The sequence below is a fragment of the Nicotiana sylvestris genome, chromosome 1 (genome assembly GCF_000393655.2).
Source record: "Nicotiana sylvestris chromosome 1, ASM39365v2, whole genome shotgun sequence".
NCBI classification, from domain to species: domain Eukaryota; kingdom Viridiplantae; phylum Streptophyta; class Magnoliopsida; order Solanales; family Solanaceae; genus Nicotiana; species Nicotiana sylvestris.
The window spans coordinates 97,075,109-97,087,700 of NC_091057.1; the positions used below are offsets into that span (position 1 = coordinate 97,075,109).

Consider the following 12,592-nt stretch of genomic DNA (forward strand, 5'->3'; position numbering starts at 1 on the left):
CACTGAAGATCCCCAGGACTTTATAGACCAAATGTATAGAGTATTGAGGGTGATGCATGCCTCCGTCACCGAGGCTGTGGAGTTGGCTTCTTTTCGACTACGTGATGTAGCCGTCCTATGGTATGAGGCATGGGAGAGATCTAGAGGACCTGATGCTCCGCCATCAGAGTGGGAGGACTTCTCTGAGGCTTGTTTAGCCATTATTTTCCACGGGAGGTTTGGAAGGCCCGTCTTGACCAGTTTCTTAACCTGATGCAGGGGGATATGAGTGTGAGGGATTATAGCCATAAGTTTAATTCTTTGGCGAGGTATGCACCAGATATTGTACGTACCATGAGGGCTAGAGTTCATCATTATGTGGATGGTTTGGGGGATCATCTGATTAGAGACTGTAGGGTAGCATACCTATCGGATGATATAGATATTTCCCACATACAGGCTTTTGCTCATACTACAGAGGACCTTTCCCGTCAGATTTGTGATACTCGCAGGGATAGGGAGCAGAGTAAGAGGGCTCGTACTATGGGGTCTTATAGGGATCCACGGGGTGATTTCAAGTCCCCACTCCATAGATATCCACCTCGATCAACAGGTAGTTTCCCACCACAGATGCAGGACCAGCAGTTTGATCGTTATATTCAGTCAGGACCGGGGCAGAGCTCAGGCCAACCTGAGAGCTGTCGGCAGGAGCGTTCTGCACAAATGAGACAGTTTATTCCTCCATGTACTCAGTGCGGTAAGATGCACACTGGTCAGTGTAGACAGGGTTCGAGTGCATGTTATCATTGTGGGAAGACAGGACATTTTATTAGTTGGTGCTCGGGGTTAGGCAAAGATGCACCAGCTCAGCCTTCAGGATCCACAACAGCCTTTTCGCCCTCAGTCCGTGCTCCCCGACCAGGTCCACAGTCTACTCAGGGATGTGGTAGGGGGAGAGGTGTAGGAGACACCTCAGGTTCTAGTGGTGGCCAGAACCGCTTTTATGCACTCATATGCCGACAGGATTCAGAGGCATCCCCAGATGTTATCACAAGTATATTGACAATACATTCTCATTCCATTTATGCATTGATAGATCTTGGCTCTACATTTTCATATATTACTCCATTTATTGCTAGTAAGCTTGACATGAGATCTGAGTTGTTTCCACAACCAGTTGAGGTGTCTACGCCAGTTGGCGACTCTATTGTTGCTAATCATGTCTATCGAGGTTGTACATTGTTAATTAATGACTGCCCAACTTCTGTTGATTTAGTGGAATTGGTTATGCTAGACTTCGATGTCATTATGTGTATGGATTGGTTGGCAGCTTGTTATGCTAATATTGATTGTCATGCAAAGTTGGTCCGATTTCATTTTCCGGGTGAGCCTGTCCTTGAATGGAAAGGTAATGCAGCCACGCCCAAGGGTAAGTTTATTTCATATCTTAGGGCAAGAAAGTTTATTGCTAAAGGTTGTATATACCATCTGGTTCATGTCAGGGATATAGATAAGGAGCCAGCAACTCTTCAATCGGTTCCTATTGTGAATGAATTCCCGACGGTATTCCCTGACGAGCTTCCATGAATTCCCCCCGAAAGGGAAATCGATTTCGCTATAGATTTGCTTCCTGATACGCAGCCTATATCCATTCCTCCCTATAGAATGGCTCCTGCAGAGCTAAGGGAATTGAAGGAACAACTGAAGGACTTGCTCGATAAAGGCTTTATTAGGCCAAGTACATCCCCATGGGGTGCTCTGGTGCTCTTTGTTCGAAAGAAAGATGGCTCTTTGAAGATGTGTATTGACTACAGGCAACTAAATAAAGTCACTATCAAGAATAAGTATCCTCTTCCACGGATTGATGACTTGTTCGACCAGTTACAAGGTGCCAAATGCTTTTCGAAGATTGACTTGCGATCCGGTTATCATCAGCTACGAGTCAGTGATATTGATATCCCAAAAACAACATTTAGGATGAGGTATGGCCATTTCAAATTCCTTGTCATGTCTTTTAGGCTTACAAATGCCCCAGCAGCATTTATGGATCTTATGAACCGGGTATTCAAACCATTCTTGGATGAATTTGTGATTGTGTTTATTGATGATATCTTGATATATTCACAATTGGAAGCCGAGCATGCGGATCATTTGCGAGCTGTATTGCGGACTCTCCAGGACTACATGTTATATGCTAAATTCTCTGAATGTGAATTTTGGCTAACTTCTGTAGCTTTTCTTAGTCATGTTATTACCAGTGATGGTATCAAGGTTGATGGCCAAAAGATTGAAGTTGTGATGACTTGGCCGAGGCCCTTGAATCCGATAGAGGTTCGTAGCTTTTTAGGCTTGATAGGGTATTACCGAAGGTTTATGGAAGGATTTTCCTCTATTTCTGCACCATTGACAAAGCTGACACATAAGGGAGCTAGGTTTCAGTGGACTGAGGCATGTGAACAAAGTTTTTAGGAGCTAAAGAAAAGGCTTATGACGGCACCTGTCTTGACTCTTCCGGATGGCACCGAGGGTTATGTTGTCTATTGTGATGCCTCGAGAATTGTCCTAGGTTGTGTTCTTATGCAGCATGGTAAGTTTATCGCGTACGCCTCCAGACAGTTGCGGAAACATGAATAAAGCTATCCTATGCACGATCTTGAGTTAGCCGCAGTTGTCTTCGCCCTAAAGATTTGGCGGCATTATCTATATGGGGTTCATATTGATGTTTTCACCGACCACCAGAGCCTTCAGTATTTATTTAAATAGAGGGAGTTGAACCTATGACAAAGAAGATGGCTAGAATTACTAAAGGACTATGATGTTGATATTTTATATCATCCCGACAAAGCTAATATTGTTGCTGATGCCCTTAGCCGAAAGTCCATGGGCAGTCTAAGCCATGTTGAAGCTGATACTGTCAAGATGACCAAATATCTATGCCAGCTAGCTAATTTGTAGGTGCGTTTGGTAGACGCATAGGGTAGACGCATTCTCGTTTAGAATACAGCAAAATCTTCTTTTGTTACTGAAGTGAAAGAGCGACAACACGAGCATCCTGAGCTTATAAAACTGAGGGAAAGTATTCCACAACAGTGACAACCTTTATTTGAGCTAACTGTAGATGGAGTCCTTAGATACCAGGGCCACTTATGTGTACCGACCGTCGGAGAACTCCGCGCCAAGATTCTTTTGGAGGCCCATTATTCTAGATATGCAGTTCACCCCGGAGCGACAAAGATGTATCGGGACCTTCAACAGATCTATTGGTGGAATGGAATGAAAAAAGATATCGCGGAGATGGTAGCCCAATGTCCTAACTGCCAGCAAGTTAAAGCCAAACATCAGAGGCCTGGAGGCCTAACTCAGTGTATTGAACTTCCATTATGGAAATGGGACATGATAAATATGGACTCATCACCGGTTTGCCTCGCACTCCACGGAGGTATGATTCTATTTGGGTAATTATTGATAGGCTTACAAAATCTGCTCATTTTCTGCCAGTCAGGGCGACATATTCAGCTGAGGATTATGCCAAGCTTTACATTCGGGAGATTGTGCGCCTTCACGGGGTACCATTATCTATTATCTCTGATCGAGGGGCTCAATTTACAGCACATTTTGGAAATCTTTTCAGAAGGGTCTAGGCACGCAGGTAAATCTTAGCACAACTTTTCATCCGCAAACTGATGGACAGGCAGAGCGTAATATTCAGACAGTTGAGGATATGTTACGTGCTTGCGTGCTAGATTTTAAAGGAAGTTGGGATGATCATCTACCTCTTATTGAGTTCGCTTATAATAACAGCTTCCAAGCTAGTATTCAGATAGCCCCTTATGAAGCACTATATGGGCGGAAGTGTAGGTCGCCAATCGGTTGGTTCGAGGTCGGGGAAGCAGAGTTGATAGGTCCTAATTTAGTCCGGCAAGCAATGGAAAAGGTAAAACTTATTAGAGACCGGCTGCGTACAGCACAAAGTCGGCAGAAGTCTTATGCAGATGTTTGACGACGAGACTTAGAGTTTGATGTAGAAGATTGGGTTTTCCTGAAAGTATTGCCTATAAAGGGGGTCATGCGATTTGGAAAGAAGGGGAATCTCAACCCTAGGTATGTTGGACCGTACAAGATTATTCGGAGGATTGGTAGGGTGGCGTACGAGCTTGATTTGCCTTCAGAATTGGGAGCAGTCCATCCTGTGTTTCATGTATCTATGTTGCGGAAGTGCATTGGAGATCCTTCACGTATTACGCCCATTGAGGATATTCACATTGCTGAAGACTTATCTTACATAGAGGTACCAGTAGCTATTTTAGATCAGCAGGTAAGAAAGCTTCGAACTAAAGAAGTGGCTTCCGTGAAAGTGTTATGGTGAAATAACAACATCGAGGAAATGACCTGGGAAGCTGAGGAGAAATGAGGAAGAAGTACCCCTACCTATTTACGACTTAAGGTGAGTCGCATTTAAATAATTGGAAATTATTTCTTTACAACACTTAATTGGATTTTTAAATGACAAGAAAGTGCAATTTAAATTTCTTATTGCGAGATAGCTATATGAAGCCTAGTAGTTGGAATCTTCAGAATTTGATTTATGCTTTGCAAATGTAACAAATATAGCCTCGCAAATAACATATTAGTGGGAAAAAAATGAAACTAAGGAATTGATTTGACCCATTCACGGACGAATGTTCTTAAGGGGGGAGACTGTGAGACCCCATATGTTTTTTTTCTCTTCTCTTACGTAATATACGTAATGTGGCGTGGTTATATTAGGTATATACGATTGGGTATAGCACATTGGGAGAATAAGACTGAAAATGTGTGGTAATATCAAGGAACTAACTAAAGCTTTAGGTCAAAGGAATCCCTTAAACAAAGGTTCGTAGTTAAAGAAATGGCTCGGGTAGCACCCCGCGCGTTCGGAAGGTTTAAGTTAACTTGCACCTGTGGGATAAGACTAAGAGTGTTTAATATGCTAAGAATACTGTATTATGAGGTATTATAATATCACACGGATCACATATTAAGTTTTGGAGTCAAGCAAGTTGCGAAATAAAGGTCGGCAAAGGTTATCGTAAATTTCTCTAATAATTTTTCTAAACTTTGGGTCAAATGTATCAGATCATTTCTCCCAATATATAAAGAGTTATGGGACCCACAACTTATAAAATTGAAGTTCTACAAGTGTAGTTCGCAACGAAAAAAACCTCACATCAAAGGGACATTGGAGTAAAAAGTTATGACTGTTTTACCCCGGACTGTCCAGGCTGAAACCGGGTCGCGAACCGAGTCGGGTCAAACAAGTGGTATAAGTCGGCAAATCCGACTTGTAAGACCCCAAAACATTTCATTTTCATCCCAAAATAGTGAGGGAGCCGAAGAGAGGGTTCCATGGTGTTCTTGAGTGATTAAGGTACGTTTTTAACGATTTTTACCATTAAAGTTTGTCCTTGTGCCTAGAAACTCAATCTCTACGCTTTGCAATTGTTTCCCCCTTCTATTAGCTGTGTTTGAAGCTATTTTTGGAAGATAAAAATTTGTTGTTCTTGTTGGTTATTCAGGCTTTATATTTGATTTTCCAAGGTAACTATCTTGGGACTCTTTTATGATCGTTTTTACAAAGTTCTACGGACGTTTCGTCAAGTTAGGGCCATATGGCAAATCTGCCGATTTAAACTCAATTATGAACTGTTTATAGGTGTGTATAAACTGCATATATATAGTGTTTGCGAAGCTTAGGATGTAAAGAACAAATTTCGTGAAGGAACTACTGGCATTCAGACGTTCGTTGGGAAGGTATGTTAAGGCTAAGCTCCGTCCTTCCTTTTTGCACGAATTCTTGGAAATTCCTAAGACGTCAAATGTGATATTTTACTATTCTATTGCTAGAAAGACCTTCTGTGAAAGGCATTGGGATCGTAGCTGAAGTATTTTCATGATGCTATTAGGTTGATATTCCACTCGTTCGGTTAATTAGGGTATTCGACATCTATATACGTCATTTTGTCGGTTTTCTTATCCATATGTCTATATATATGAATTCTTATTCGTCTTTGGGTTGTGTGACTAACAAAATAAAGGCATGTAGTATTTACGATCAGTCCTTCTTTCTTGTTAAAGTACATTTTAAAATCTCTAAACTGACACATCGATTTCCAAAAATCTCAATTATAAATTTTACGTTTAAACTATTAAAACACTTGATTTTTGATATACTTTCCTTTACTAATTATCAAGAAATCAGGTATAAGGACTAAGTGAAGCACCTTAAGCTTTTTATAAACATCTTCAGAGTTAAGTTATCTTTCTAAAAGTCGAGTTAAGTTTTCAAACTTATTTATTCAAAGAAAACATATGAGGTTCCACGAGACAACTGTATGCGATACGAAGGTGATTATGAGATCATGAGGATAAGAGTACCTATGTGCCAAGATTGGCTAAGTTCTTGTTATGGGCTATTATGTGCATTCAAAGTTCATATCATACATGGCATATTATGCATGGACTTCGAGCTATAATTGTAGGTAAGGGGCCTATTTGCCCGAAAAACTATATATATTATACAAATGGCCACAAGTTGGCAATATGATACCAGTTAGCTATCGGGAGAGACCGCCATTGCTAGCATTTGGTTGGGTATGTCATGCATTTGCATCAATATATATGTATTCACAACATACGCTTACACGAGCATACCATGCATAATTGATTACTATGAGGTCGGATGTTGGTCATGGAGGCTATAAGAGTTTTAGCGTCAGGTGGTTTCACTATTATTTTTTTACATCAGCTATGTATGATTCTACTTTCTGCCTTACATACCAGTACATTTTTATTCGTACTAATATCCCGTTGCCTGGGGACACTGCATTTTTGTTTCGTGCGTGCAGGTCCAGGTAGGGACTCTGATCAACCCCTTCGCTAGGATTTCGACGTTCAGATGTGAGTTGGTAAGCTCCACCTCTTCCTGGAGCTTTCATATGATGGTTACTTTTGTGTACAATTTGGGTATAGGCGAGGCTTTGTTCCGATAGTGCTTATGACACTCTTAGAGGCTATTGTGGACACAGTATTTTGGGTTTCTTTTTGTAGCTTTTAGTCTCCAGCCCATAGGCTTGGCATGTATATATATGTGTGTAGGCTTGTATGTCTCCAATCGCGGCCTCGTCGGCCAGCTAGTGCTTTATTATTTGGGCTCGTCTACCTTTGTTTATATGGCTTATTGTTATTCAGGTCATGACCTTAATGGTCCAGGCTTAGTATTTCAGATGTTGTGCTGCCCGATCTGTTGGGCCCCCAGTTTAGTTAGCTAGTATGTTTAGTGGCTAACTCAATCGAATACAATATCGAGTGCTAGTCGTGCCTCCCCTAGTTTGGGGCGTGACACCATCACGACCGGGTTGGTTTTGGGGTTGTGACAAGTTGGTATCAGATCCTAGGTTACATAGGTCTCACAGGTCATGAGCAGGTTTTGTAGAGTTTTGCGGATCGGTATAGAGACGTTTGTACTTATCTTCGAGAGGTTGTAGAACCTTTTGGAAAAACTTCACATTCTTGAATTCTTGTCGTGTGAATCTGTTGATTCTGGTAACTAAACTTTTATTATTTCATTGATAGTGAGGATATGTGCTACCGGTCAGGACGGATAGCCACCAGTACCGCCAGTTGGGGCCACTAGAGGCTAAGGTCGCGGTCGAGACCGTGGTCGTGGTAGGGAAGGGGTGTAGCCCGCACAGCAGCTAGGGTAGCACCTGCAGATCCATCAGCCACCCCAATTCATGATTAGGTCCCAGTTGTGGACGCTCCATCAGGACCATCTCAGACACCGGTTATGGCTCTTGTTATTCCAGATCTTTAGGAGACCTTAGCTCAGATCTTGACCGTGTGCACCAGTCTTGCTTAAGCGGTTGTTGTTTCTACTACAACATCTACTTCCTAGGCCGGGGAAGGCACTCAGACTCCCGTCGCTCGTACACCCGAATAGGTTGTTCGGGGACTGCAGACACCGGAGGCACCACCATCCCATCCAGTAGCACCTGCTCAGGATTTTGTGGTACCAGCCATGCCTGATGACGAGCAGCGACAATTGGAGAGGTTTGCTAGACTTCAGCCTCCGACTTTCAGTGGTACAGAGGGAGAGGATGCCTAGAGTTTCTTGGACAAATGTCAGAGGATGCTTCGTACGACGGGTATTCTGGAGACCAGTGGGGTCTCATTCATTACTTTTCAATTTTCTGGAGCTGCCTTTACTTGGTGGGAGGCTTATAGAGGCGTAGGCTTGTTGGTGTAGCGCCCCTTACCTGACAACAGTTCTCCGTTTCTTTCTGGAGAAGTATGATGTGTCGTAGTCTCATATAGAGGAGCTGCAGAGGCAGTTTGAGCTATTTCCCCAGGATGATATGATTGTGACATAGTATGAGATGAGGTTTTCTGAGTTTGATCTTGAATCTATATTCGTTGCCATGGACGATGATTTTGGATTGAACTAGCACGAACTTTGATTTGAACTCGTACTCCTTGAATCTTGATTTGTTCTTCTTTCTTGAGCTTGAACTTGATTTCTTGAGCTTGAACTTAGTTGTTTGAAGCTTGAAACTTGTAGAGAAATTTTCGGTGTTTGATCCACGAGCTCCCTCTTGCTTCTTGTTATAACTTCTAGTCCCTTTTCTGAGTTATGAAGACCACTATTTATAGTTGTGGAAAGGAAGAGTTATGATAAGAACAAACTCTTTCCGACCAATCAAATTGAAGTATGACATGGCCAGATTTGATTGGCCAGAATATGTCACTTGCACATGTGGCGCGGTTTCATTGGCCTTTTGATTTGGCATGCCTTGTCATTTTGACACGTGGCACAATCCCATTGGCTCTTCTGTTTGGATTAGCGTGTCACGTCATTTGACACGTGGCACCAAACTAGGCCTCTAAGAAGATGGCCTATTGGGCCTAATGAAGTGGGCTCATCATTTGTAGTCAGACTAAATGGACTAGCCCAATAAACTAAGACTTATTTATTTAATCCATATATATTGGATTTATATAATAAATTCAATTATATTAGCCCATAATATTTATTTGGACCAATATATCTTGAATTTAAAATATAGTCCAAATTATTTTATGAATTTAATTTTAATAAAATTTATATGCCTACAGGTCGACCGACCAATTTTGGTCGGTATTTCAAAATATTTTATTTTTTAATTTTTTTTGCAAAACCGACCAACTTTGGTCTTTTTTTTGGTGCAAAAATGCGAGAAACTATTTTTGATTCCCGCAAAATTTATTTTTAAGAAACCGACCAACTTTGATCGATTTTTCATTTAAAATAAATTAAAATTAATATTAAAAAAAATGACCAAAATTGGTCGGTTAATTCGGCCGATCATTTTAAAAAACCGACCGAATTCGGATGGTAGTTTTATTTTTTAATAAAACCGACCAACTTTGGTCGGCTATTTTCGTGCGAAAATACAATTAAAGAGTATACATGAAATAAAAGACAGTCTTAAAACAAAATTTATTAATGGTCTAGTGTAGAATATTATCCTGCCACAGTACAGACCCCGGTTCGATTCCCAGATAGTGTATTTTTTAATTACATAATTAGAATACCGACCAACTTTGGTCGGAGAAAAGACCAACTTTGGTAGGTTTTTCGGCAATTGTTTTTGAATTTAATTGACCGACCAAAGTTGGTCAGTAATTTCCGACCAACTTTGGTCGGTTCGCCCTTCCAACCTTCAAAATCCGACCACACATTAATGGTCGCATTTTGAAAGGTTATTGGCTATTACCGATCAACTTTGGTTGGTTTTTTTGGACGTTTTTTTCTTGAATTTCTAGTTTTAAAATCTTAATATATATCTTTAGAAATGTATAGTGTCTTATACAAAAATAGACTCCTTTGGAAATTAGCCTATCTTTCAAACGGATAACAATACTCATTGCGGTCCACTTTAATTATTCTTGTGCTTTTTTTGTGTTCCGTAATATTTGATTTTTTTCAGATATCAAGAAGGAGTTAACTTTTTCTTCTTAAAGTTGTCATTCGATTAAAGAGCCTCGAAGTATTTATTATATTTTCAACGAACATATTAAGATTAATATGGTCAATTTTATTCTTAATTAATGCTAAATATATAATTTCTTAATATTTGTAAAAAGAACAAAAAAATCAATTAAAGTAAATCGGAAGGAGTAATAAATAAATGAGTAAATTGCAGACTTAAAGAGTCGGTATGATCTCTCTTACTTTTTTCACGTTGACTAATATATATGAATTACAAAAATTTAGAACACAATTCTATTTCTTGAAATTAACAAACTACTTCATCCGTTCATTTTTACTTGGCACGTTTTGACTTTATATGCCCCTTAGAAAATAATAAATGAAGTGCATAATTTATCATGATACCCATATTAATTGATGCATATTTTGTTAACTTTAAGAAAATAATTTGAAATGAGTACGTAATAAATACTGTGTATATAATAGAAAAACATTGTCTTCTTTGTTATACATAAAGTGACAAATAAAAATGAAAATTTATTTTTAGTATACATGCCAATAAAACTAAATAGAAGACTAGTTTTTGGAAAAATATCAAGTTATATTCAGGTCCACAAGAAGTAATCTTAGTACCAACATAAAAATCTTAGTACCAACATAAAAATCTTCGCACAGAAAAAGGGAGCTGGGAGGGAAGTAGTTGGGAGTCGAGCCCACACAATTTATAGCTATGTACTCCCCTCCCATTGATCTCTAAATTTCTCTTTTCGCTACACATATATTTGGCCCACAAATTGCACATTTTTATTTATTTGAGACATCAGAAAATTGTTTAAAATAACTACTGTAATTCATGAGGACCACCATTGAATAAACATTTCATTAGCGAATGTCACTTCATTTTTCTCCTGGCAGATGTCATTTCTCATATTAGATTAAAAAACCGTAACCCTATCCCCGCAGAAGTAGGAATAATGACACCATAAATAATAGTATTATATACTCTCTCCAATCCAATTTAAATATTTTTTTGGTATTTTTTTTATGGTCCACAATATTTAAATTTTTCAAATATAAAAAAGGAATTAACTTCTTCTTTTCAAAGTTTCCATTGGAGTAAAGAACCTAGAATCAATTAGCAAATTAACGTTAACATGGTCAATTTTATTGTTAATTAATGCTAAAATGTAAATTCCTTAATAAGTATGAAAAGAGTCAAAAAATCACTTATAGTGGACCGGAAGGAGTATTATAATTTTCGTAAAGTAGAGACAATATCATCTTATTTCAACTATTTAGAAGCTTTCTTTTTCTTTTGATATAAATAACCTTTTTTTATAGAAAAAAAGTGATCTATCCGATGACCAACAACAACAAAAAAAACAAAAAAACAAAGTTGTTTTATTTACTAATCTCACGTATTAGTTATATGATAACAAAAGTATTCGAAGACAAATTTTACTTTGTATTACTCATCGAATAATACCAATCCCGGCACTTCATTTTTATCCACCGTATACCCTGTGCGGTAATCCTCTGCATAACTAGTGTGTGTCTAAGGGATCGATTGGTAGGGCGTATAAGAATAGTACGGAATAAAGTGTATTAATAATGCATGTGTTAGTAATGTAAGCATTAATTATGTAGATATTATTTTTTATCTACTGTTTGGTGTGGTGTATTAAAAATTATAATGCATTGCATAATTTTTAAGAAAAATAATTGCTTACAAAAATGCCCTCCATATTCTCTAGCTTTAAGGGACTTTAAGGATAATTTTGTCTTTAATTAACCATACTAATGTATGCATTAATAGTCTTGGTTAGGGGCGGCAAAATGGTTAAAAGAAAAAAGTTAACCACTCATATTATTCACTAAAAAATGTGTTGGTAATGAACTTTTTAAAAATGGGTCAAATATGAATAAGAATCATATTATCCATTTAGAAAATGGATAACCAATGAGTAACCACTAGATAACCAATGGGTCTAACTTTTACATTTGTAAAGCCTCAAATTGGGGGTTCCTCAAGTTAGGGAGACTAAAAATTCTCTCAAAAGTGACCATATGCAAGAATTCATGGATAATATGGTTATCTATATTATCTGCCGGTTAACCCGTTTTTTATTCGTATTAAATATGGGTCGGGTCGGATAATTGATCCATTTTTTCATTATCCGTTTTCGACCCAAACCACATCCGATCCGACCCGCCCGTTTGCCATTCCTAGTCTTAGTATTACTAATGTCATGATTTTCTATATATTACTTATACATAGGATAATACGAAGTATGATGTATAACTAATACAAGTATTAGTTATACACAAATTGAAAAAATATACTCCCTCCGTTCCAATTTATGTGAACTTGTTTGACTGAGTATAGAATTTAAGAAAAAATGAAGACTTTTGGAATTTATGGTCCTAAACAAGTCAAAAAGTGGCTCAGAGTATTTGTGTGGTTATAAAAGCTTCTCATTAAAGGTAGAATGATAAGTTTAAGCTAAAATGTTATCAAATTTAGAAAGGGGTCATTCTTTTTGGAATGGACCAAAAAGGAAATAGATTCACATAAACTGAAACAAAGGGAGTACCAAACAAGGTATT

General features: G+C 38.6%; 1 protein-coding gene across 1 annotated transcript; it reads left to right on the forward strand.

The window, feature by feature from the left end:
• Positions 1–252: 252 nt before the first annotated feature.
• On the forward strand, positions 253–1,566 carry LOC104240302 (uncharacterized). The gene has a single exon (XM_070150709.1). It carries the CDS (start codon positions 253–255, stop codon positions 1,564–1,566), a length of 1,314 nt encoding a protein of 437 aa, XP_070006810.1.
• The last annotated feature ends 11,026 nt before the right edge of the window (positions 1,567–12,592 follow it).